This window comes from Microcaecilia unicolor, chromosome 4, assembly GCF_901765095.1.
Source record: "Microcaecilia unicolor chromosome 4, aMicUni1.1, whole genome shotgun sequence".
NCBI lineage: Eukaryota > Metazoa > Chordata > Amphibia > Gymnophiona > Siphonopidae > Microcaecilia > Microcaecilia unicolor.
In genome coordinates this window covers 246,381,164-246,408,378 of record NC_044034.1, presented here as the reverse complement: position 1 = coordinate 246,408,378, position 27,215 = coordinate 246,381,164, and the positions used below count along the sequence as shown (strand labels likewise).

At 42.9% G+C, this 27,215-nt stretch overlaps 1 protein-coding gene across 2 annotated transcripts in view; it reads left to right on the top strand.

The window, feature by feature from the left end:
- The window catches only part of ATP10A (ATPase phospholipid transporting 10A (putative)), a 281,162-nt gene that overhangs the window by 84,547 nt on the left and 169,400 nt on the right, over window positions 1-27,215 (top strand). For both annotated transcript variants that reach the window (XR_003941956.1, XM_030201381.1), the window contains exon 2: window positions 17,408-17,612. Coding sequence is in view for 1 of the 2 variants with exons in the window: in XM_030201381.1 (XP_030057241.1) it covers window positions 17,408-17,612 (205 nt within the window). In the remaining variant the exon portion in view is untranslated. The remainder of the gene's footprint in view (window positions 1-17,407; window positions 17,613-27,215) is intronic.

The window sequence follows — 27,215 nt, the reverse complement described above, 5'->3', positions numbered from 1 at the left end:
TGGTAGATATGTGGAATGCCCTCCCGCGGGAGGGGGTGGAGATGAAAACGGTAATAGAATTCAAACATGCATGGGATAAACACAAAGGAATCCTGTTTAGAAGGAGTGGATCTATGGAATCTTACCGGCGTTGCCACCCAATCTCCGCTATTTGGAGAGTAAAACCGGTGCAGGGTTGACTTCTACGGTCTGTGCCCTGATCGTGACTGAATAGATATGGATGGGCTGGAATGTAAATTTTAAGGGGCTTCGATGTTAGCTTCAGAGAGTTTAGTACAGGAACAGTGCTGGGCAGACTTTTACGGTCTTTGCCCTGAGAAACGTAGGGACAAATGAAACTCAGGTATACATATAAAGTATTACATACCATGTAAAATGAGTTTATCTTGTTGGGCAACTGGATGGACCATTCAGGTCTTTATCTGCCATCATTTACTGTGTTACTGGCAGAGTTCTGTTTTGAAAAGTGTCTTGGCGTCTCTTTTGTTGGCAACCTCCCTCTCTTGTATACACTCCCAATGTACCCCAGCCAGATATTGATCAATATCAGCAGCAGACCTTCCCTGATCTGGAGTATAAAGCTCCCTGAAAAAAAACTCTACAAATCGGGCTTGTATCTGCTGGTCTTCCATTATTTCCACCTCATCCCTACTTAATGTGAAGGACATTTATTCCTGGTGTGTCTTATCCTCAAGTGATGAGCAAGCAGCCTGCTAGCTTTGTTATTGTTTTATAGACTGGAGATGGAACTTCAAATCCTACATTTCCCAGTCCCTTAGTTGTTTTTTAGCTTCCCCCATATGAAGCAAGAAATCTGTCTCCCTGGGTCTTAATTTATGCTGCACTTCTAAGGTAGTGATTATCTTACGCAGCTCATCTTTCTCCACTTTTCTCACATGCTTTTTCTGTGAAACAGGTGCCATCAAATGGCCCCACATAGTCACCTTTAATCCCTCCCCGAGAGCCTCCTGAGAAACCCCTTCCTGATCATAAAAGCCAGATATTCCCTAAACAAACTCTCTATCTGGTGTGCCACTTGTGGATCTTCTAGAAGACTATCATTGAATCTCCAGTATCAGGCTGCTCCCATCCCAGAGTTATCTGATAATTCCACTCACACAGAGGCATGATCAGACCGCAGGATCTGCTCAATCCTGGAGCATTCATGAAGGGGAAACAGAGTCCTAGCTAAAAAAATATATATATATAATCTATTCTAGAATAGCTCAAGTGCACATTGGGGGAAAAAAAGGTATAATCATGCTCTTACCCATGAGTTTCCCTCCAACTATCTGTAACCAAGGTTTGAAAAAAACAAACAATAAAATATCTTGCCGATAAGATTAAGAGTGATAAGGAATCCATGGAACTGCTTCTTGTCCACCTTTTCATAGATCCCCCCTCTCCCTCCAGTACTGTCAAGTCTGGACATTGGTATTAAATTATAATCATCCCCCAAGATCAAATCTCCCTTTTGGTATAGTGAAGGATATCAGGCAAATAATGATCAAAGAACTTCCCCTGACCCATATTCAGCACTTATAAATTAACCATAGTGTATACTCGCCCATCGGTTCAATCGGTTCAAAACTCTGCTGCCCGTCTCATCTTTCGCCAGGGTCGCTTTACTCATACTACCCCTCTCCTCAAGTCGCTTCACTGGCTCCCTATCCGTTTTCACATCCTGTTCAAACTTCTTCTACTAACCTATAAATGTACTCACTCTGCTGCTCCCCAGTATCTCTCCACACTCGTCCTTCCCTATACCCCTTCCCGTGCACTCCGCTCCATGGATAAATCCTTCTTATCTGTTCCCTTCTCCACTACTGCCAATTCCAGACTTCACGCCTTCTGTCTCACTGCACCCTACGCCTGGAATAAACTTCCTGAGCCCCTACGTCTTGCCCCATCCTTGGCCATCTTTAAGTCTAGACTGAAAGCCCACCTCTTTAACATTGCTTTTGACTCGTAACCACTTGTAACCACTCGCCTCCACCTACCCTCCTCTCTTCCTTCCCGTTCACATTAATTGATTTGATTTGCTTACTTTATTTATTTTTTGTCTATTAGATTGTAAGCTCTTTGAGCAGGGACTGTCTTTCTTCTATGTTTGTGCAGCGCTGTGTACGCCTTGTAGCGTTATAGAAATGCTAAATAGTAGTAGTAGCAGCATTAAGCACAACCACAACCAAAAGAAAGTGTCCCTACTCTACGCTTTTTTTTGTCACTTTAACTTCCACTTGCAATTCTTTGGCAAATAAGATACCCACTCCTGGCAAATAAGATACCCACTCCACCTTTTCATGGTTGCTTAATATTGGCAGCCCAAAGCTCGGTAGGATATTGTGGGGATACCACCAGGCACTCATGTACCCACTTAAGATCTTGCTGGGTACTTGTAACCTGGATTGGCCAATGTTGGAAACAGGATACTGGGCTTGATGGCAACACTTAAGTTCTTATGTTCTAAGATGTGTTTCCTATATAAAACAAATACTGCCTTGCAATCTTCTTATCTCTTTAAACATCAGATTTTTAAGTTTGTTTGTTTTTTTTTGAAGGACATATATGTGATGTCTAGAGAAAAAGGGACTCCCAACATTTTTACAAATAACCACAAAATGTCCTACAGCAGAAATTTCTGCCTAAAATTTGAACACACCAAAAATACAAATAGTGGATCAATAATACTTCAAATCTACTCCAGGATGTGAAATATAAAGTGATTATGTAACCACACAGTTCTTATAACATTTCTTCAGTGTCCTTCTACTTAATTACTTTTTTGATTTTTTTTCTTCTTAAATTTCTTTAAAAAGGAGGAAAAAGACCTCACTTGGCTGTGACTGTCTTACCTAACCAAAAATGCAAGCAGACCTGCAGTCAGGTAGACACTTACAATTCATAAACAGCTTGCAGTTCTCTGTCATTGGCCTTAAAAAAACCCTCCATAATTTCTTATTCAAAATATGAACATACATTTTTCTTAAGTCTTTTCAACAAGAATGGATGTATACAGTGTGTGTAAAAAATCACTTAACCTGAAAGCAGGAGTGGTCCCAACGGGGACCCGTTTCACCACATAGGCTTCCTTAGGGGAATAAGCTCACTGCCAGTGAGGTACTGGCAGGCGGATATAATCCTAAATCGCTGACAATAAGCTTATTTCTGAGTGCACTGGCACTAGCTTCAGCATCAAAAGTTCCATCTTTATCAATCATGAGGTGGTTTGGAGGTTCTTCTAAGGCCTTCCCGATTCATCTTGACATTCAGGACCTGATTACAGCAGAATGGGTCTCACTGGATGCAGGGCTGAGAGTGGGAAGAGCCAAGGCTCGCCTCTCTACCCGTTGGTTCTGGTGGAGATAAAGAAATTGCAGCTTCCCAGGGTGGACTCCCTTGTTACGGTTGTGACTAAGAACAACACCTTGACATTGGAAAGTGTGTGTGTGGGGTGGGGTGGGGGGTGAGGTACTGCCCTAAAAGACATAGACCTATAGAATAGGAAGCTAGAAGGTTTGCTGAAACAAGCCCAAATTGGGTGCCAGGCATAAGTCTTGGTGCCCAAATATGGGTGTGAGAATTGGCGCTCAGCCTGGAGCGACCTTTATAGAACAGTGCTCCGTGCCAATTTTGGCACCCATTTTTGCTTGATTCAAACTAATACAGAAACCTTCTTTATATAACATATATTTTTTTGTTTTATTTTATCAAACATGTAAAACTTGTAGTGAATAGTGCTCAGAACAAAGTGCATGAATTGAACTGGGAGTCGTCTCCTTTGATTGCACTAAAGTCCACCTCCCTACCTATAGTTCTGTTCAAAGTCTTTCAATTACGTGAAACTGTCACGTCTGTGGCCGTGACCACCCTCAGACTTACCCTGTTTCTGGGAGTCAGTGGCTGTGCTGGCTTCTGCTTGTCTTTGTGTCTGTCTCTGTCTTAGTTTCTCTCTGGTTCTCTGTGCTGATTGCCCTACTGAACCTCACCTGTGTGGGCTATGCCTCTTCCAAGATGGCTGCCACCGACTCCTCTATGCCAGTATCCAAGATGGCTCTCGCTGGGCTGACTTCTCTGTGTGTCAAGCCTCTGTTTGGTTGCAAGGTGATTGCTGCAGCTGTGCCTCTGGTGTGGAAGGGCTTTATTAATCACTTAGAGACTACAGCCCTTGCCTTTACATTTCGTCTAAGGGCCCTGGTATGTGGAGTGCTCTGTTCACTGCTACATTGTTTGCTCTGTGTGAGTTTCTATGTTTGTCTAGCTAGCTTGGGCACAGCTTTGCTTGTTAGCCTGTGTGTAGCTTTGCTAGTTCACTGTGTTTGTTTCCAGTGTATGACTTGTTAGCTTGGGCACAGCTTTGCTTGTTAGCCTGTGTGTCGCTTTGCTAGTTCACTGTATTTGTTTCCAGTGTATGACTTGTTAGCTTGGGCACAGCTTTGTTTGTTAGCTTGTGTATAGCTTTACTAGTTTTCCTGAGTTGCTTAGAGTATGTTTCTTGTGTATGACTGGTTTGCTTGGGCATAGCATTCCTATTAACTTGGGTACAGTTTACTAGTCATTGTGTTTAACCTGCCTACTGCCGGAACCCGGACATTCCCTGCCTGTCTGCCCTGCCTTCGCCTAGGTGCCTGGGGGCACTCCTGGATCCTCATTCCTGCTGTTCCGGCTTGCGAGTTCCAGTTCCGGTTTTTCCTGTAATCCCTGCCGGCCGCCCGAACCTGAGGGCTCAACCCTCGGGGAAAGGTGGTGAAGCCTAGGTCCAGTGGGTTCCAGTCCAGCGGGTTCCGGTCCCGTGGATTCCGCTCTAGTGTGTTCCAGTCCAGCGGGTTTCACTCCTGTATGTTCCAGTCCAGTGGGGCCACTCCAGTGTGTTCCAGTCCAGCGGGCTCCACTCCAGTGCGCACCCGTCTGGTGCGTTCCAGTTCCATGTATTCCTGTGTGGAACTCCAGTCCGGGGTTCCGGTCCAGTTTTGTCTCATCTCTACCTTGAAGGTGATCTTGCCTGCCACTGCCGCTCCATGGTAGTGGCCCAAGGACTCACGAACCCAGTGCTCCCGGGGAAGAAGCCTGACCGTCTGCCAAGGTCCTCGAGCACGCGACAGAAACTTACTTTACTGAATCTTGCCCTCTGTGATCTGCAGTTGTCTGAGTATTCTGAGAGTGGAGGAGTAAGCTAATGGTGAACGCAGTGGGTTTAGAAACAGTCAAGCCAGGGATCAAATCTTACTGACGCTGCCTCAGGTACAGACTTAGACTGTGAGCCCTCACGGGATAGAACAACACCCACTTGATCTGTATGTAACTCGCCTTGAGCTTCCAGTGAAAAGACATGAGCTCATTCCAGACTAGTAAACATTGAAGCAGCAAGGAGAAAAGACTCTCATTCATCCAGGGCTGATCCCTCCATGTGTTCCATAAACAACTTAATGTTCGGTTTATATTGAGAGCTAAAAATGCAGATGCATCAGTTTCTGTCCACTGTCGAGCATTCCACTCTCATGTTAATTTACCACAGGTTGTGGGAGCTTAATAATCCTCTTGTATGAATTGGAACAGCTTGTTTGTTCATAGTTTGTGTAATGATATATTAAGGTGAGCCAAAAAGAATGGGAAAACTGAAAGTATATAATACTAGGCTTGTCTGCTCTTTAGATTTTTGCTTATTTCTATATATTTTTTTAGCTGCTAGATAAACACAAAAAAAATAACCCCACCCCTCCCGATAGTCCTGACTAATATATGAAAACTATGAGTGTAGGGGTTATTTTAAAAGCATTTCCTTGGATATATAGCAGCATGTACATGTGTAGATCAGCTACTCACGTAAATAATTTTAGAAATCTGTTGTTTGTCCATGGAGCTTCACACCATGCAGAGATTTCAAGGGGGTGTGATTTTAACAGTTCAACTGGTATTTCCCTTTCTACAAGGGGAATGCATGTGTTTGGCCAAACATTTTTGATCTCGGCTCTGACACCTGCTCGTATGCATGCACATGTGCCATGCTGAAGGGGTAGGTGTAAAAAAAGGGTAACATTAGCAGCTTGATTCCTAGTGGTAGTACTGTGAGAGCCACCATTTTGAATCTAGGCACTGACAGATCAGGAGCAATTAGGAATGGTATCACTCCTGCTCTCCCATACCAGTAGGGAATCCCCTGATAGGAGCTAGGGGGGTGTTAGAGGTTGGGCTGCAACAGTGTCAGGAGGACTATGGATGGGGGTGCTTTACCCACTGATTTTACACTTTTCCCAGATGTTTCCATCCAGCCAACAACTCCTTCAGGTAGTCTCCCATGATGATAGTCGGATTTTTTTAAATCTAGAATGTTCATTTTTGAATAAATCCTCTACACACCTGCCTTAATATTGAACCATGTCATCCAGTGGTCACTAGTTACCAGATGATGACCCACTAGAACATCAGAAACACTCTCCCCATTTGTAAGCACCAGGTCCAGTATTGCTGCATCCTGTGTGGGTTCCATTACCAGCTGCTGGAACAGCTCTTCCTGTAGAGAATCCAGGATCTCCCTGCTTCTAGATGACAGGGGTGCCCTGATCAACATCCGACAGATTTAAATCACCTGTGAGTAGTACTTCCCCTTTCAAACCTATATTGTGAATGTCTTCGGTTAAATCTCTGGCCACTTCTTCTGCCTGTGAAGAAGACCTATATATCACACCAGCGTAAATATATTTTCTATTCCCTCTTTCCAGATTAACCCACAGTGCCTCTTCCTTACCCTCTAAATCTTACAATTCTGTCATTTTTATATTATCTTTAACATGCAATGCCTCCCTTTCTTCCTACCCTGTCCTCTCTGTATAGAGTGTAGTCCAGTATAGCTATATCCTGGTCATGATTCTCCATGAATCACATCTTCGTGACCACTGCTAAATCTAAGTCAGCTTCCTCTATCATAGCCTCTAGATCAGTGTATCCCAAGTCCGGTCCTGGAGTACCCCTTGCCAGTCAGGTTTTCAGGATATACACAATGAATATGCATGAACTTTATTTGCATACACTGTCTCCATTATATGCAAATCTTTCATGCATAGTCATTGTGGATATCCTGAAAACCTGACCGGCAAGGGGTACTCCAGGACCAGACTTGGGAAACACTGCTGTACATGGAGAACCTTATTTCCCATACTATGGGCATTAGTATACTTAGAGGGGCATAATCGAACGGGGCACCCAAGTTTTCCTGAGGACATCCTCGCAGGACATCCCGGCAAAGGGGTGGGGTAACCTGTGTTATTCAAACAAGATGGGGCGTCCATCTTTCGTTTCGATAATACGGTCGGGGATGCCCAAATCTCAACATTTAAAATCAAACTTAGAGATGGTCGTCCCCGGTTTTCGGCGATAATGGAAACCGAGGACGCCCATCTCAGAAACGACCAAATGCAAGCCCTTTGGTCATGGGAGGAGCCAGCATTCATAGTGCACTGGTCCCCCTCACATGTCAGGACACCAACCGGGCACCCTAGGGGGCACTGCAGTGGACTTCAGAAATTGCTCCCAGGTGCATAGCTCCCTTACCGTGTGTGCTGAGCCCCCCAAAACCCACTACCCACAACTGTACACCACTACCATAGCCCTTACGGGTGAAGGGGGGCACCTAGATGGGGGTACAGTGGGTTTGTGGTGGGTTTTGGAGGGCTCACATTTACCACCACAAGTGTAATAGGTAGGGAGGGATGGGGCTGGGTCCGCCTGTCTGAAGTGCACTGCACCCACTAAAACTGCTCCAGGGACCTGCATACTACTGTCAGGGAGCTGGGTGTGACATTTGAGTCTGGCAAAAAATATTTTTGAAGTTTTGTTTTGAGGGTGGGAGGGGGTTAGTGATCACTGGGGGAGTGGGGAGTAAGGTGAGGTCATCTCCATTTCCCTCCGGTGGTCATCTGGTCAGTTCAGGCACCTTTTCGTGGCTTGGTCGTAACAAAGGACCAAATAAAGTAGTCCAAGTGCTCATCAGGGATGCCCTTCTTTTTTTGATTATGGGTCGAGGACGCCCATGTGTTAGGCCACGCCCAAGTCCTGCCTTCACTACGCCTCCGACATGCCCCTGGGAACCTTGGTAATCCCTGTGACGGGAAGCAGTTGGGGATGTCCAAAATCAGCTTTCAATTATGCCGATTTGGGCGATCCTGGGAGAAGGACTCCCATCTTCCGATTTTGTGTTGAAAGTTGGGCGTCCTTCTCTTTCGAAAATAAGCCTGTAAGAAAACTATGATAGAACTGCCGAAAACTGATTAGATCCAGAACGCAGATCCCACAGATCGTGGCAATGACCTGAAAAGTTTAGGCAACACGGGAATAGTTATCCACATTACCATGTTACACAACAGTGGCACGAATGGGAAAATTGACGGTAGGAAACCTTTTCTATGACTTCATCACAAAAATCATTGTCTATTCCAAAATAAACCTTCATGCACTTGAAACATTTTGGAACAAAGTGCTTTGAAATCATGAAATAAAAATTGAACTGTGGCCATGACTACACAAGATATATTTTGAACTATTTGAATAAAAGAACATATTTCCAGTCAATGGGCATGGGGGTGGTGGATCTATTATACTTTGGAGTTTTGTGGCAGCCAGTGACACAAGAAATGCCCTTCAGTCAGTGAAGAAATTGAAGGATCCTTTTGCAAAGGCGCATTGGGCTGCATGCGTATGCAGTGAGCACCAAAATGAGACCACTGCCAGGCTACCACACCGTCCTGGCAGCAATTTCAGATTTGCCACACGCCGGTAATGCCTGGATGATTGATTTATTTCCTCCCATGCACGGCATTTCCAGAGGTTGGCACACACCTACTGGTCACCGCACGTGTAGCTGTGAGCCCTTACCGCTAGATCAATGAGTGGCGTTAAAGGCTCAGGCCGGTTTTAGGCGCGTGCTAGTTTTTTACCACATGCCCTTTTCCTGTCCTTTTAAAAACAAACAAACAAACAAACAAAAAAAAACCCCAAACAAACCTTTTTTGCAGACGCAGTAAAAAAGTGGCCTGGCACATGCCCAAAACACACACCTACACTATTGCAGGCCACTTTTTTTTTTTACCGCGGCTTAGTAAAAAGGACCCCTGATGCTGAAAAGAAATTGGATATTTCAGCAAGACAACAGTCTAAAATGTACCTCAATCAATTGCAAAACTAACGACTAGCTATGGAATTTGTTGCTGGAAGATGTGGTCAAGGTAACAAAACATGGTATTCAAAAGAGATTTGGATAGGTTTCTGAAGGAAAAATCCATAAAAAGTATTAGCCTGATAGACTTGGGAGAGCCATTCTTCATTCTGGAAATAAGTTATGGTAAACAGATCTATTTTGGGGGGACCTACTAGGTATTTGTGACCCAGGAGTGGCCACTGATGGTGACAGGATGCTGGTCTCGATGAACTTTGAGCTGACTCAGGATGTCGTTTCTTAAAGATGAAAGTTTTGGCAGGGTCTTCCCAGTAGAGAGTTGCATGGGGACAGAAATGTCACCTATCCCAACTTCAGGGTGGGACAGAGCACATCCATCCACACTGGAATCTAACCCATACTCGCCCATACTTGCTAAGATCCATTATCTCATCAATTAATCTCCATCCCCCACCTGTACCCGGATGTACTTCCTTCAATACTTCACCCTGTTTCCTCTCTACACCAACAGTTTCCCAGCTCTCTTTTGCAGTTTTTTAAAGTAGTATTCACTGTTCAACCAATGAGTATTCTAAGCCTCAGTCCGGTGCTCCAATAGCCTGTCTGTGTGTTCCAAGCCTCAGAAATTTTGACTACACTCCAAGGGACTCCTGCAGCACATTTTCCATCCCCATGGGAATCCCACAAGTTCCTAGGATTCCCACAATCCCCATTCACGTGCAGCTCTCTACTTCACTGATCTCAGACTAATAATGAAAATATTTGAGGAAATCAAGGAGACCTAAGAGTATTTCTGAGGTAGAAGTTCTACAAGGATGAGTTGGGAAAAAATGTCAACAGCAAAACTAGAAAGACCCTTAGGGGACCTTAAGCTGCGCTGAAGGCGCACAAACTTTATAGCACACGCTAATGATCAAGACACCTATTATATTCCTATGGGTCTCTATCATTAAAGCTAGGGTTACCATACGTCCGGATTTACCCGGACATGTTTCCGGATGGGTTTTTGCCAGTCCGCCAGTTTGTCCGGATTTCTGGACAAACGGGCGGGCGGGCCTATCCTAGCCTCCCCTCCCCTTACTTACTATCTACTGCCCTGGTGGTCTAGCCCCCTCTTTCCTGCCCGGAGCGCTGCCTTGCCCTGCATTCTGTTGCTGTGATGGTTTCAGGATTCAAAATTGCTGCCGAGAGTTGAAGCGGCCTCGCGAGACTTCAACTCTCGGCGGCCATTTTGAATCCCGAGACCGTCACAGCATCAGGATGCAGGGCAAGGACAGAGCTCCAGGCAGGAAATAGGAGGTTCTTTCCTGCCCCGAAGAGGTCAAAAGACCATCAGGGCAGTAGATAGTAAGTAAGAGGGGGGGAAGGGGAATATGTGACCCGGGGAGGGGAATATGCGAAAGGGTTGGGGTGTGGGCAGGGCAAGGGGTGTGGGCGGGGCAGGGGCGGGACATGTGTCCTCTTTTTCAGAGGACAAAATATGGTAACCCTCGTTAAAGCGCACTAAAAAGTTTGTGTGCCTACAGCACAGCTTAGTAAACAGGGCCCTTATAGCTACAGGAAATGCTTGGAAGCTGTATTTCTGCTAAATGAAGTGTTACAAAGTACTGACTGAGAGTATCCAAACTCGTGCACTTGCCATATTCACTCTTTAAAATGTTGCTCAATAAGAAATAGTAATTATGCATTAAATTTAGTAGAAAGATGTTGTGTTTAACTTTACATAAGTACATAAGTAATGCCATACTGGGAAAAGACCAAGGGTCCATCGAGCCCAGCATCCTGTCCACGACAGCGGCCAATCCAGGCCAAGGGCACCTGGCAAGCTTCCCAAACGTACAAACATTCTATACATAACTCCTCATAATGTAACCCATAATTGTACTGTAACACGTTGTATTTCCATCATTCACAATGTATTGTAAGCCACACTGAGCCCGCAAATAGGTGGGAAAATGTGGGATACAAATGCAATAAATAATAAAATAAAAAATAAATACATGTTATTCCTGGAATTGTGGATTTTTCCCAAGTCCATTTAGTAGCGGTTTATGGACTTGTCCTTTAGGAAATCGTCCAACCCTTTTTTAAACTCTGCTAAGCTAACCGCCTTCACCACTTTCTCTGGCAACAAATTCCAGAGTTTAATTATACGTTGGGTGAAGAAAACTTTTCTCCGATTTAAACTTTGTACTATGGAGAAGTTGTGATAGCTTCTGCTCACTTAAGGATTCATTAAAACATCCGCCTTTTGGATACTGCGGTGTATAAACTTGTAAATAAATAAATAAAATGGAGATAGATATAGATCACATGGCCTATCCAGTCTGCTCATCAACACCCAATTACAAAACGTTCCAATCCCCCCTTCCTCTCCCTCAGAGATCCTCTGTACATAAGTATTGTCATACTGGGAAAGACCAAAGGTCTGTCCAGCCCAGCATCCTGTTTCCAACAGTGGCCAATCCAGGTCACAAATACCTGGCAAGATCCCAAAAAAGTACAAAACATTTTATACTGCTTATCCCAGAAACAGTGGATGCTTGTCCCATGCTTTTCTTGAATTCGTACAGTTTGACAGGGGTGCCTAAATTGTTGCACATACATGGCATGAATATTTGTTGTAAGTTAAAACTGTGTACTTGGCAAATTCTCTTAAGTTAGCACGTCTCATATAATAGGTTCTTATAGTTCATAACATTTTTCAGCCCTTACAAACCCCTTAGCCTGAAATTAGCCTGAAATTCTAATTAGGAGCCTGAAACTCCTAACCCTTATTAACTTGTTCAGAACCCTTATTTTATCATCCTCACTTTAATATTCCCTTATCTCTTGTTTGTCCTGTTTGTCTGTCCTAATTAGATTGTAAGCTCTGTCAAGCAAGGACTGTCTCTTCATGTTCAAGTGTACAGCGCTGCGTACATCTAGTAGTGCTATAGAAATAAGTAGTAGTAGTAAATTTCCCTTATTGGTATCAGCAATTCAGTGAATGGTAGATAACAGTAAAAAAAGACAGCTGCCGCTTAGCATTTATTCCTGAAACTTGCTTAGGAGATTCATGAAATGGAAATAATGGTAAAGGTCACACAAGAGGTAAAGGTCCGCTCACTGGACAAATCTCTCTTGTCATCCCCCTTCTCCTCCACTGCTAACTCCAGACTTTGTTCCTTTTCCCTCGCGGCACCTTATGCCTGGAATAGACTTCCTGAGCCTGTACGTCTAGCTCCATCTCTACCTGTTTTCAAATCAATGCTAAAACTCCACCTTTTCACCACTGCTTTTGGCTCCTAGCCACTACTCAATTGCCCTCCCCTTGTACCTTCTCACCCAGTACTTCCCTCGCCCTTAATTGTCTTGGCTGTCTGTTGTTTTTAGATTATAAGCTCTATTGAGCAGGGACTGTCTCTCTGTGTCAGGTGTTCAGCGCTGCATGCGTCTGGTAGCGCTATACAAATGTTAATAATAATAATAAGAGAGAGCATGCTGTTTAATTTAACAGACCGCTTCCCTGAAGAAGCTAGCGAGACTTGGCCATGTCTGTAGTGTGTCTGTCTTACAAAGTATTGACACTATTCTTCTATTTTCAACAATTTTGTTGAAAAATTCTTTTGACTGGTTTGCTGATGCTAATATATATGAGTTAAAATTTATATGTTACTGGGAATCTTTGCTTGTTGTTAAAGGTCAGTAGGCATAGGTAAACTAAGCTGGTCAAACTCCAATTTAAGAACTGAGCAAAATGGCAAGGCTTAAGTTTTCTGCAACTTCTGCACTTTATTAATTTCAGGTTCAGCCCAAAGTCTCAAACTTCAGATTTTTTTTTTTATTTCTTGTAAGCTCTTTAGGAAGTGCCATGTATTTGTATGGCACTGCATATATCTAGTCAGTAGAACAGAAATAAGCAATCCTAGTAGGTTTTTATTGCTTATACAAGTTTTACTGCTTAATTCTTCCCTCCCAGAAGCTGTGAGAAACTAAAACCTTGAACCATAGATATGCTGTTTGTAAATTGTGTAAGCAGACTGAATTGCACCACTTTGCCTGATCCTTAAAATCTGGAGCAAGGACACTCAGCTTGGAAAAGAGATAATTAAGGAGAGATAAACCCCTGGTTTCTGCGTATGCAAGACAGGATTTGTAGATGCAGTTTTCCAGGGTCCCTGCTATTAGATGACAGTTTAGTGTGACAATGGCAGACTGGCGTGTTTTTGATTAACTGTTATTTGCTTCATGTAATTACTCCAGTGTTTTCACAAATGCAAATTATTCTAGCCAACTGTTTTTAGAGAGGGTAAACTCTATTCAGTTTTATGCATTTAAATGTATTTAGATAAAATTTAAAAAATATTGATTCCTTTTATTGAAGATGCAGTATACACTAATGTAGAGATTTTTTTCCCCTCTTTAATAAGTGTAAAACTAAGAACTGGAATCATGGATAAAGCTCAAGCTCAGAGGTCCTTAACTTGTAAAATACCACAGAGGGGTAGCTGCAGTTTCTCCACTGCTCTGTGATAGAAGCCAATTTATTTTATTTTGAATTTATAGACTGCCTCACCCTAGAGGGCTACAGAAAGTGAACAACAAGTTTTTAAGTACTTAGTGCTAGATTCTATATATGGCGCCAAAAAAATCGGCACAAAAAAGCACTATTTTGTAAGCTGCGCTTAACATTAGGCATGGTTTATAGCATAGTGCTTATGCCTGAGTTTATAGACTAGTGCTTACGACTGGGAATCAGGCCTAACTTTAGGCGTGGCCATTTGCACCAACTGAAATGCGGTACAAATTTACCTGCCTAAATTAGGCGCGTATCCCTGTTATTCTGTAACAATGTGTGTAAATTGTAGGAACACCCTCCCATTTCTGCATCCCCTTTTTCTGATTGTGCATAAAATTTACATGCATAAATGCCAATTAAATCTAATTGCTGCCAATAACTGCTTGTTAAAAGCCAATTATTGGTGCTAATTAGCTCATTTGATTAAATTGTGCATGCAAATTGGGCGCTCACCCAAATTTGCATGTGCAATTTTTGGCACTTTTATAGAATCGGGGGGGGGGGGGGGGTTAGTTCACTTAGGGGGGTCCTTTTACTAAGGTGCACTGAAAAATGGCTTGCGGTAGTGTAGGCCTGAGTTTTGGGTGCACGCCAATCCTTTTTTTTAGCGCACCTGTGAAAAAAGCCTTTTTTTCTTTTGCCAAAAATGGACGTTTGGCAAAATCAAAATTGAGACCTTACCGCCAGCCATAAGTGTGGCCACTAGGTGTCACCAATGAGGAATAGTATGGCTTTCAACCACTAAGGACTGTGATTGCTGCTTCTGTAGTATCCCCAACCCTGATTATCCTAAGGAGAAGAACTGAGCTTGGATGCAAAGCTCGATCTTCTGCATGGGAGCGTGCAATACTGTCACCAAGCTACTGGGAAGACATGGGCTATATTTTAAGGATCATGCTGAAGTCTCTTTTGACCGTTTGTGTGTGTATGTATATGTGTGTGTGTGTGTGTTCCCCTTCTAGAAAATTAAAATTCTGCAGTTTTTGCTCAAAGTTTTAATGTGCTGTAAGCAAACTGACTATGGAACTGATTTTTGAAAGAGAAAAACATCCAAAAAGTTCCATTTGGACGGATTTCTTCTCAAAAACATTCAAACTGATATTTTCGAAACCTGTTTTGCAGACGTTTATGCATTTCGAGTGTGTCCAAAATCACAAGGGCGCATGTTGGGGGCGTTTTGAAGGGAGGATTAGGAGAGGCTTAGGGTGGGCAGACTTATACGGTCTATGCCAGAGCTGGTGGTGGGAGGCGGAACTGGTGGTTGGGAGGTGGGGATGGTGCTGGGCAGACTTATACGGTCTGTGCCAGAACTGGTGGTGGGAGGCGGGGCTGGTGGTTGGGAGGCGGGGATAGTGCTGGGCAGACTTATATGGTCTGTACCCTGAAAAGAACAGGTACAAATCAAGGTAAAGTAGCACATATGAGTTTATCTTGTTGGGCAGACTGGATGGGCCGTGCAGGTCTTTTTCTGCCGTCATCTACTATGTTACTATATGTTACTAGGTGTGCCTAGCACTTGGATGTTTTACACTGCTTATTGTACTTTGTTTGAAAAATCTTAATTAAAAAAAACAAACAAACAATGAGAGTAGAGGCCAAATTACTTTTCAGTATTTTCCATGCCCAGCGCAGTGGCTTAAGTAATGAATGTGTTTTAATAAAATGTGGAAGATGCCATGCTCTCACATGGATCAAATAGGACGAAGCCAAATGACCATTGACTGCTTCAAGGTGACCTTACAAAATTCAGATGTAATGAAGACTCAGTCTCAAACATAACAGAAATGCCAAATAATATAGTAGACTCAAATCTGGGAGACCTAATCCACCCTCTCACCTTAAAAGCTGTAAATAATGGAGACCCAGCCATGGGTTTTGTTTCCCCCTACAGAAATGCCTGTATAATACTGTTCACCGCTTTCAAGTCACGGGCTCTCAAAATTAAAGACAAGTGTTGCAAAATATAGAAGTATTTAAAAAGTTGCATTCGGCCCCATAAAGAGATAAGTAAACCTTGCCATTTGTTACCCAAAGTCTGGGTCTCGTTAAGTAATGTGGTGATGTTACATATATGCAGAATAGCCAGGGAATGTGATACAATTAAGCATAGATATCTGAGCCTATCCCTCTCCCATCTAAGAGTAAAATTTCCCAACCTTTGACACTCCAGACCATCGGACAAACTCAGTGCTTCAGATTTATTTGCATTAATCTACAGACCGGAGATACGGCCAAAATCAGTCAACAAGCATAAAGCACATGGTAAAGAAAGGCAGGGTTCAGTAAGCATTACTAAAAGGTCATCTGAAAATAAAGCCAGTGTGATTTCTCAATCTCTCACCCTAATCCCTATAATACCCTCATCGTGAAGTAGCCTCTGTGCCAAAGGTTCAGTACAGAGAACAAAAAGGGAAGACAACAAGAGGAAACTCTCATACCTCTCAGTTGAAAAAAACTGGTAAAAATACACCATTAAGCAGTACTTGGGCCCATGAATTTGTATATAATAAAACAAATCTGATCTAAAATGGGACCCTGAAAACCATATCTCTATAAAACTTCTCAAAGATAAGACCAGGAGGCTGAAGAGTCCATTACTCAGTGACATCACCAGAAGCTTCTACTGGGTTTGTTTTAGAGCATCACATGACCATTTATATTCTTCAGCCTCTCTCCAGAGCATATACTCGTGTCTTTGAGATTTGTCCCCAGGTCACTGCTTGCAAGCATTGATCAGCAGTTAACATTAGCCTCTCTGTTTCCTCATTTGTATGGGTTGAAGGTTGAAGGCCTACAACTCTCATTTGGTCTCGTAGCACACAAGTGGGCTCCCTCGATTCTCTTACATGAGCTACTGAATTCTTAAGCTCAAGTCAGATTACAATTATAGAAACATGTAGAATGTACATTCCGCCAGGGGCATAGCAATTTTGGACAGGGACTGGGAGGGACCACAAGCATTTTCTCTCTCCCCTCCCAGCTGCTGCCACATTATACCTTTGCTGGTGGGGAGCTCAAGCCCTGCCAGCTGAAGGCACTCACTGCTGGAGCCCCCGCCCATGCTGCTTGAGCAGCAAGGAAGCTGGCGGATGCTCTAGCCTCTGACATTACACTTCCACACATGGTCAGTTTAATGCTTGAACTGAGAATGCATGGAAGTGCCGGCATTGGTGGTGGGGGGGGGGGGGGGGGTCCTGAGCATTCCTGCCAGGCATAAATCTGGTGCTGCAAGTTTGAAGAGGGCCTGAGCCCAAAGTGCCCCCCCCCCCCCATGGCTATGCCATTGCATTCCACAATAACCCCCAATTGTACTAACATCAAGTACTATAACAAATATTGCAACTTCTGTTTATATCAGCCTCAATGGGGATTCTCAACAAGTAGTTCAAGTATACAGGTGATTAAAAAAAATCAATACTATTCCCAATGTGGTTGATTAAAAGCTTTCAAACAACCAAGTTTTCAATGCATGATACAGTCTATATATAGTCAGTTTCCACAATGCTAGTGACATTCAATTCCACAGCTGTGGCCTCTCTCCATTAAGGTCTGTCTTCTGTGTTCTGTAACCAAAAATTGCTCTTCAGAATGCAAATTGCCATTAACTGTAACTTTCAGGAAATGTTCATAGAGCATGTATTTTATTGTTTAGTGTGTGTTTGTTTGTTTTTCTTCAGGAGTGAGAGGAAGTATGTGGAGAAATACTGGAAAGAAGTGGAAGTTGGGGACTTTGTTCAGCTCCGTTGTAATGAAATCATTCCTGCTGACATTCTACTCCTCGCGTCTAGTGACCCTGATGGACTTTGTCACATAGAAACCGCCAACCTTGATGGGGAAACCAACTTAAAACAAAGACAAGTAGTAAGGGGATTCCTAGAACTGGTAAGTAAAGCTGGTTTTAGAAATAAAAGGTTTACCCCTTTACTGACAGCAGGAAGCTGGTGCTTCTACTAGCACTGAGTCTGTGTTGAGCCTTGCAATAAAAAGTAAAAATCCTGAAAACCGAAAGACCTAATTAGATTAGCTTTTATTATTTGATCACCTTTCCAAAATATCATCAAAGTAGCATACACTAAGAATATTGTAGCAATATAATAATAATAGTGTGTGTGTGTGTGTGTATATATATATATATATATTTTTAAAGGGGTTATTTTTTTATACAAAGGCACCAACACAGGACAGGCATATGATAAGTGTCTTTTATAAAATAGAAAGGTCAAAGGTTCTTGTACAACTTTACACATTCTCCAAAGCAGGAGTAACTTTGTGCATGTATGACTGGTAATACACACAGTGATGTGAAAAATCTTTGCCCTCAACTGATTTTTCCCTAGTATTGTATAATTGTCATACTGAATGGTTTCTGATCTTTAAACAAAATGTAATATTAGACAAATGGGACCTGAGTGTAAACACAAAATAATTTTTATATTCTTACACCATTTAAGGAAGAAAGGGGTTCTTTTACTAAGGTGTGCTAATGGATTTTAATATACACTAATGATTTACGTATGCTAAATTCCATTCAGCCCATTATATTCCTATGGGGTGCATGCCATCTAGAGCACTAATTAACACGCATTAAATTTGTTAGTACACCTTAATAAAAGGACCCCAAAGTTAACAATCGTCCTAACTTCTAAACAACAACAATGAAGAATAAGATTGAAACGACCTAATCACTGCCCATCACTATTACTCTCACCATAATACCGTCACATGAGCAACTACATAAAGCCTACACCTACACAAGACCACAATGTATTCTTCTACCACATATATACGCACTTGATTGTAAAACCACGTGTTAACAAGTACGCAAGTACACATTCTTCCACCATGTATGTACGCACTTGATTGCAAAATCATGTGCAAATCTGAAGTCCAGAAATGGCAATCGCCATAACGGCAAATGTAAGCCACATTGAGCCTGCAAATAGGTGGGAAAATGTGGGATACAAATGCTACAAATAATAATAATCCAACACCCATATTACCTATGTGAAAAAGTAACCACCTCTTTACCATATTTAATAATTAGATTCAACTGATTGAGTACAGCCAGCCTTGATTACAGCCAGCCCTGTTGAATCTAAACCTCTCTAGATATTGACCCTTTTCACGAGAGTGAAGTAGTCGCCATAGGGTTTCTATGGTTTCAATAGAAATTCCAGAACAGATGAGAAAAAAAGTTGTTGAAATATATCAGTCTGGAAAGGGTTACAAAGCCATTTCTAAAAGTTGGGAACTCCACTGAGCCACTGTGAGAGTCGTCATCTCCAAAATGGAGAAGACATAGTGGGGAGTCTTGGAGTGGCCCAGCCTGCCAAAATTATTCCGAAGGCACCGCAACAACTTATCTGGGAAGTCACAACACATCCCAAAGAACTGCAGGCGCCTCTAGCCTCAGCTAAGGCCAGTGTTCATGATTCCAATGTAAGAAAGAGTCTGCAAAAATGAGATTCACGGGAGAGTAGCAAGGCAGAAACTGCTGCTATCCAAGAGTAACATCAGTGCTTGTCTCACATGTGCAAAAAAAAAAAAAACAACAACACACCTCATGATCCCCAAGCCTTGTGGAATAATGTTGTGTGGACAGTCAAATCTTTAAAAACATTACAAAAATTAGAGGTACGATCCAATATAAAAACTCAAGAGGTATGAAAAAGAGTTGGATAAAACACACAGTCCTTTTTTTAGCGATAATGGAACCTAAAAACGCCCAGCTCAAAAACGTCCCAATCCAAGCCATTTGGTCGTGGAAGAGGCCAGGAGTCGTAGTACACTCGCCCCCCTGACATGCCAGGACACCAACTGGACACCCTAGAGGTCAGTGCGGTGGATTTCAGACAATGCTCCCACATGCAGAGGTCCCTTACCACGGGTGCTGAGTTAACTGCAGATCAGAGGTTGTGCCCCACTGGCAACGAGTCTCGCAGTAGGTCCGAGCTGGCAGAATGCTGTACAATGCCCTCTTTCAGCCACATTCAAGGTAAGAACTAAGTTCTGTAACGTGGCTAACACATGAAAGGGATCTAAAACTGTCTTACAAAAATGGCCACTACCTCATGGACAACCAGAAACAAACATGGCACACTCTGACCCAGTAAGCAGAGGGAACAGCACTATGGGAGTAGAGCCTACCAACTACCAACATCGTGAGCATGTAACACAAGCTAGTGGAATCACGGAGCCCAATAGCCTACACCCACTAATATGCATTGCTGATGTGACACTGCAGTGCCCTTAACATAAAAGGTGTCACACTCACCCGAGACCCGCATCAGAACCACGGAAAGGCTGTCAGAGGATAGAACACATTCTGCTGTCATGGAGGTGGATGCGGCATTTGAGGCTGGCATACAGGCTGGGAAAAAAAGTTTGTAAAGTGGGTTTTTTGGTGGGAGGGGGTTAGTGACTACTAGGGGAGTCAGGGGAGGTGATCCCTGATTCCCTCCGGTGGTCATCTGGTCAGTTGGGGCACTTTTTTGGGACTTGGACCTGAAAAAAAGGGTCCAAATAAAATGGACCAAATTCTCGTTAAAAATGCCCTTCTTGTTTCAATTATTAGCTAAAGACGCCCATCTCTCCTCGGCCGATAACCACGCCCCAGTCCCGCCTTCGCCACGCCTCCAACACGCCCCCATCAACTTTGTTCGTTCCTGCGACGGAGTGCAGTTGAAGACGACCAAAATCGGCTTTCGATTATACAGATTTGTTCGCCCACGGGAGAAAGACGCCCATCTCCTGATTTGGGTCGAAATATGGGCGTCTTTCTCTTTCGAAAATAAGCTGGATAATGTTTATTTTGCTTATGTTTGATGAATATTGCCTTTTCTTTGTAGCGCTAAGTAGAGCTTCTATTAAAAAAACCTCTAAAAAATTAAAATTATTAAAAAAAAAATAAAAGCATCAATGACAAAAATACAAACAAACCATAAATGAAAAACATGCCATACTGCACATGAGCCAAATTAAATTAATGTTATACATGAAGATTTATGTAAGCATCTATAAAAAGTGATAATTATGTATCACAATAATAATCTTAAAATAAATCAATATCAGATTATTGGGATACATTTATCAGAAATGTGTGTATTTTATAAATAATATGGGGTCCTTTTACTAAGTCATGGTAAAATAAAGTGGCCTGTGGTAGTGTGAACGCGTCTTTTGGGCACGTACTGGGCCATTTTGTACCGCGCCTAGGAAAAAAGGGCCTTTTTTTTTTAAGGAGCCAGAAAATGGGCGTGCGCTAAAAGTGAAACCAATGCACATCCATTTTTCGGCCTGAGACCTTACCACCACCCAATGACCTAGTGGTAAGGGCTCACGCGCTACATGCGCAGTGACCGGTCAGTGTGCTCCAACTGCCGATTAACGTTGGAAATGCCGCATGCAGTAGGAAGTAAAAAAAAAATTGTCCTGGTGTTATGGGAGCATGCCAAATCTGAAATTACCACCGGGAGGATGTGCTAGCCTGACGATAGTCTCATTTTGGCACACGCGCATTCAGCCTACCGCGCCTTTGTAAAAGGGTCCCTTAGATACTATGCCAATCTTGCCCTGCTTCACTGATTCTCAGCCTCTGGTAACACATGTATATATAGCATACTCTTTTTTTTTTTTTTTTTTTTTTTTTTCCCTAGCACTTCCCCTACCCCCTCCTGGCAAGTTTATAAGTGTCTACTAGAGTGTGTGAAACACTTTTCTACACACTCAAGTGGCGTATATGCTTATCCCCTAAAAAGTAGCAAACGTTACACTAAAGGCTTCATGAATCTTGCCAATAATGTGGCTAATAAAAAGCAGAGAGAAATGACTTCTAATTTTCTAATGGGCCGATGCCCAGAAGTTAATGCTGGTGCTCAGGGCCGCTGAAAGGGGGGGCAGGGGGGACAAAATTCCCCAGACCTCCAAGGGGGGCCAGGCGTCGCAGTCCCACCCACCCGCCCTAGGCTCCGTAGACCGTCAGCCACCGGGCTGGGCCCCTTCATTCAAATCGCAGCACCTCACCACCTCGCTCTGTGTGAAAGCGCAGCAGCGGTAATCTGCAGATCGCCTCCCTTTGGGCCGTCCCGCCCTCGTCTGTTGTAACTTCCGTGAGGGCGGGACAAAGGGAGGGAAGGCCCGAAGGGAGGCAATCCGCAGACTGCCGCTTCTATGCTTTCACATGGAGCGAGGTTAGGCGCCGTGATTTGAATTCAGGGGCCTCGGCCCTGTGGTGGAAGGAGGGGGGGCAGGTGGAGGCGGCGGTGACGACCTCGGGGGGGGGGGGCAGTGACTACCTCGGGGGGGGGGGGGGTCGGCCCGGCCCAATCTCTTGGCAGTCCTGCCGGTGCTAGAGCTGATTAGTGCTGGACTAACGCCGGCGTTAATCTGCACAGGATATTCAGAGGGATCTAGCACAGGAAACAATGTGCATGCCAAAGATTAGCACAAATAGTATTTAAAGGTAGTCAAATGGATTTTAATGAGGTCATTTCCTATTCCCTCTCCAATGCTCAGAGAACAGCGCATAGAACAAAGCCGCTGTTACTGCTAGAAACCTCCTAACGCCAGCGTGGATCTGGCATTAGGGTATTTGAAACGAAAGTTTCCCATGATTTTCTCTTTAAAATCTGCCAGTTTTGATTGAATTTGGAAACAGAAGGAAGCCCCTGTTCTGGGGGTGAGAAACACATGGGTACGAGTCCGAGCAAAGCCGAAAATAAAAGCACACAGCGTCTGTTTTCTGCACTTAAGTATAAGCCTTCCAGTGGAAAAAAAATTTGAAAGACTTATACTTAAAGGCGCAGAGGAACGGCGCCAATGTATGCTTCACTTCCGGGTTTGAAAACTGTGGATGCTTCCTGAGAAGTTTGCTGTCTGTGATTGCCTGCTGATGCGCACAAGAGCTGCTCGTACCGTGAAACCCTTGTGCACGTGTGCCATGCACATTCCTCCCCCTCTTACAGCTTGCATAAAATTTGCATGGCATTAGTTTCCAGCATTAGAGGGCTATTTGCCGGCATTGTTTCTATGTTATTCGCTGGCGATGTTTACTAATAGTGCCGGAGTTCTGAGCATTGGCCTACAAAACAGCTATTGTCTTTCTTCAGAGGTTCTACCAAATAATGTTCTTGATTTTGAGTTACATGCTCTGTTCTATGGACTCAGAAAAGCTGACATAGACTGCTTTCTACCTCTAGATACCACTGCTAGGGTAGCCAGGACTGCACTGCAGTGTACCATGCTTTTTCAGGCATATTGGGCCTCGTGCTACAAAGTTTGCATTCCCGTCAAAGCCGTTAAATTTCCAGGTCAGGGCCTAATCAGTTTGTTCAACTCATGTAACTTATAAACACTTTTTTTTGTTCTCTTGTATTTATATTTCCTCTGGTTTTCCTTGTTTATTATCTTTCAGGGAGTCAGTGTTTTTGCCCAATATTTTTCTCAATATTCTTTGTGCTGTTTCACATAAAACATGACCTGAGAGTCAAACTAAATATTTGAAAGGTGTGGCACATTTTGGTGTGCCATTAAACAATAACATCTCTTCCCTACTGAGATAGGGAGTGGAAAATGCCTCGGCGTTAATGTTTGTGCTGACCTTTTCTAACTGGTAGTACTATTCCAGAATTTTCTTGAGAGTGCCACGAGTACAGGGCATTATACGAGTAATTGCTGTTTGTATGTAACAGACTAAGGCAGTGTGTCGAGGTACAAGTACAATTTTGGATTCAGTATATGAACCTTTTGCCTACACAAGATCCAAACTGTTATAGCTCTGTGTTTGCATGCGCCAAGGGCACATGTGGCTTACATGCCAAGAGCCTCTGAACTAGAAAAAACAGTGTTTATGTTGTGGTATAACAGAAGCATGACTAGAGACATATTTTTGAATATTCCATGGACTTTGTTTTTTTTTATAGATTTTTATTTCAAACGTAGGCCATAATTTACTAACATGCATTAACGTTATTCTAGTATCATATATATTGGCTTTAAAAAAATCGTTGCTGACTAAACTTCAGACGATGCAGAACATCGCCGCCTGCCTGATTTATAGAGAACCAGAGTTTGAAAGAGCATTTCCATTACTGGTGAGGTTGAATTGTCTACCTGTGGAGATTCAATCATATTTAAAGCTGTGGATATTTCTTTCAAATAATATATGAAATAGCACCTAGTTATATAAGTACATAAGAATTGCCATACTGGGACAGACCAAAGGTCAATCAAGTCCGGCATCATGTTTCCAATGGTGGCCAATCCAGGTCATAAGTGTCTGGCAAAATCCCAAAACGGTACGATACATTTTATGCTGCTTATCCTAGAAATACTGTCGAAAACAAACAGCTAGTCTCTGCTATTAGTATCTATAATAACAAATCAAAACGGAAGTAAGAGTTACAATACAGAGAAATGACTGCTGCTATAGGCAACTGTCGGTGCGGGAGAAATCTCTTTTTTTTCTTTCTTTCTACAGGAGGAGTCTCATATATCTCAAACAGCTGATCATACTTCACCTTCCGGTGAATGTAAACGCTGTATGTGTTCTTAATCATCTACTCTCCTTCCCCCACCTTTCTAATGCTAAACAATCTGATGCCTACTAAAGCAAGCAAATCTTACTTATATCAGTGGCTGCGCTTCACTTATCTGTGTAGGTCAGCGTGCCTCCGTGTCCCCGACAGGTGCCTGTTTCGCAAGGACGCTTTGTCAAGGGGAATTAATGGGACCAAACCGTTACACCTACTCAGCGCTGACTTCCCGCCAGGTATGGGATGCCTCCAGGACCAGGTTTGGGACCCACTGCTCTAAGATAATATCTGATACATGGTCAAATCAAAGAAATATCAATCAAAGCAGTGTGGCACGCTTGGGGCCATTGCAATGGACTTCATATAAAAGCTCCCAGGAAGTCATCTCAGTGTTACCCCCTTATACTGTATGCTGAGCCCTTCAAAAACCACCAAAAAAACCTACTGTACCCAACTGTACATCACTACAATAGCCCTTATGGCTTCAAGTGTCACCTATATGTGAATACAGCAGCTTTTGGGGGAGTCTGGGAAGGCTCACACTTTGCACCACAAGTGTAACAGGCAGAGTGGGATATGGGCCTGGGTCCTCCTCTCTATAGTGCGCTCCACTGACTACTGCACTATTCCAGGGACCTGCTTGCTGCTCTAATAGACCTGGCTATAGCATCTGAAGCTGTCATATAGGCTGATAATATTTTTAATCACATCTTTGGAGGGGGGGGGGGGGGGGTCAGTGACCACTGGGGGAGTAAGGGGTGGGCCATCCTTGTTTGCCTTCAGTGGTCATCTGGTCATTTAGGGCACTTTTTTGTGCCATATTAGTTCTAAAAACAGGTCTAAGACCAAAATGTTGAAGCTTCAGCCCTAGACAGTCCGTGAGGATTTGAATTCTTTTCCTGCTTTTACGTTTCCATAAATGAAAATCAGCCATTTTACTGTTGAGCTAAAAATAGGAAAGACCTGTGTAACAGCACTCTGAGGCCACTTTTTTAGTGCTGCTTTGTAAAAGGACTCTTAAAGTAAAACCCAACATGGCCGCGTTTTGCCCTCAGGCTGCATCAGTGTAAAAGGGAAATGGGACTTGATATACCGCCTTTCTGAGGTTTTTGCAACTACATTCAAAGCGGTTTACATATATTCAGGTACTTATTTTGTACCAGGGGCAATGGAGGGTTAAGTGACTTGCCCAGAGTCACAAGGAGCTGCAGTGGGAATCGAACTCAGTTTCCCAGGATCAAAGTCCACTGCACTAATCACTGTGACAGTATAGTGAGAAATAAATACTCTAGAAATTACTCTAAAAATTCCTCATTATGCCGTCAGTTTTTTCAAGATAAATTAATATGATTTGTTTAATGTAAATTTTAGAAAACCCTGGAATGACATTTATGCATTTGTCTATTAATATTTCAGTTAATTATTTATGTGAAATTGTTATAAGTTTATTTTTCTGTTTCATAATTGGCTTTGTTTGATTAATGTCTATTTTGGTATGTGATGTTAACTTGATGCAACCTGAGGGTGAAACGTGGCCACATTTGTTTTTAATACATTCGTTTTTAAAGTATTTTATCAGTGGTGTGTTTGGTCCTTGGACTGCCTGCATTGCTCAACCTCTGTGTGTGCCAATAGGCACAAAAGTCCTACATACCAGATGTTCATGCAAAAGCTTTGCTAGTTTTGACATCTGTTAAGATTATGACACTGAGGGAGAGTTTGCATGTTGGATTAAATAGGGGAATTTATATGCACTCTTTCTGTGTGGCTACTTTTTATATTTAGAGTGCAGGTTTCTTTGGTATGATACGTAATAAGAAACCCAAATGAAATCCAATTTCATTTAGGCGGTAGTTATCAAGATGTCTTACTGCGATAACACCACATTATTTGCCCCTTAACGTGTATAAACAGCATTAACACACATTATATTATCATGATGCACAGTTTAAATTACTTTGGATTACATAATAATGAGACAGAAAGCATATAAAAGTATGCAAAATAGCTTATTACTATGTAAATTTAATAACATGGCTTGTTCTGAATACTGCAAGCTGTATTATTTCTGGAAAAATACAGCCAGTGAAAAGCTGATTGTAATTTTCTATCCTGCAAGCATCGAAGAGCAAAGTTGTGGCCTAATGCTCCTGGGTGGCACCTTTTAATTTAGCTGGCTAATACCCCTAATTCTGCCCCCTCGCCCCGATCTTAATCTTTCCTTTGTGTCTAGTGGGTTAGGGGTAGGAGTGATCCGTTGTTACTCTTGCTGTTTGCCAGTGCCAGATTCACAGTGGATCTGGTGACCCCTATTGGTAGTCTTGCCATATTACCGCTAGGGGTAAAGCTGCTGTATAAGGTTCTACCTCTAGGGGTTGGTGGCACCATTTTAAGCTCAGCTAGGGTGGCTAGGGACAGGGGTGACAGGGGATTGCTCCTGCCCCTAAACCTACTTGTCACCAGGGAAGATTAAGATAGGTTTGGCTGGGGGTACCTGGAGTATACACAACTAGGTTAAGGTGCTGCTCGGGAGCATCAGGCTGCTGCTTGAAAGTTTTGATGGAAAGCAGTGTTATTCTTGACCGTGGAAATGATTAACTTGTGGTTCTGAGCTACTGCAGGTTAGTCACTCCTAGGATATATTAAGGTGCAGTAAAAAGCCCAACTTTTAGCACACAATGATAACTTCTACCCATTCCACTCCACTACATTTTTTGTCCAGTTTTTCTGTTTGAGTATTGCTCGATCGTACTTAGAAATTTTTTGGGTGAAAGCAGTTTAAATATTCCATGTGAAAAAAATGCAAGGGATGTCTGATTTTTATTTTATGTTGGTCTTAGCAAGATTTTATGTTTGTTTGTTAGAGAAAAGGAGATGGAATTTAATAGGCTGCCTTTCTGTGGTTACAATCAAAGCGGTTTACATATTATATAATGGTACTTATTTTGTACCT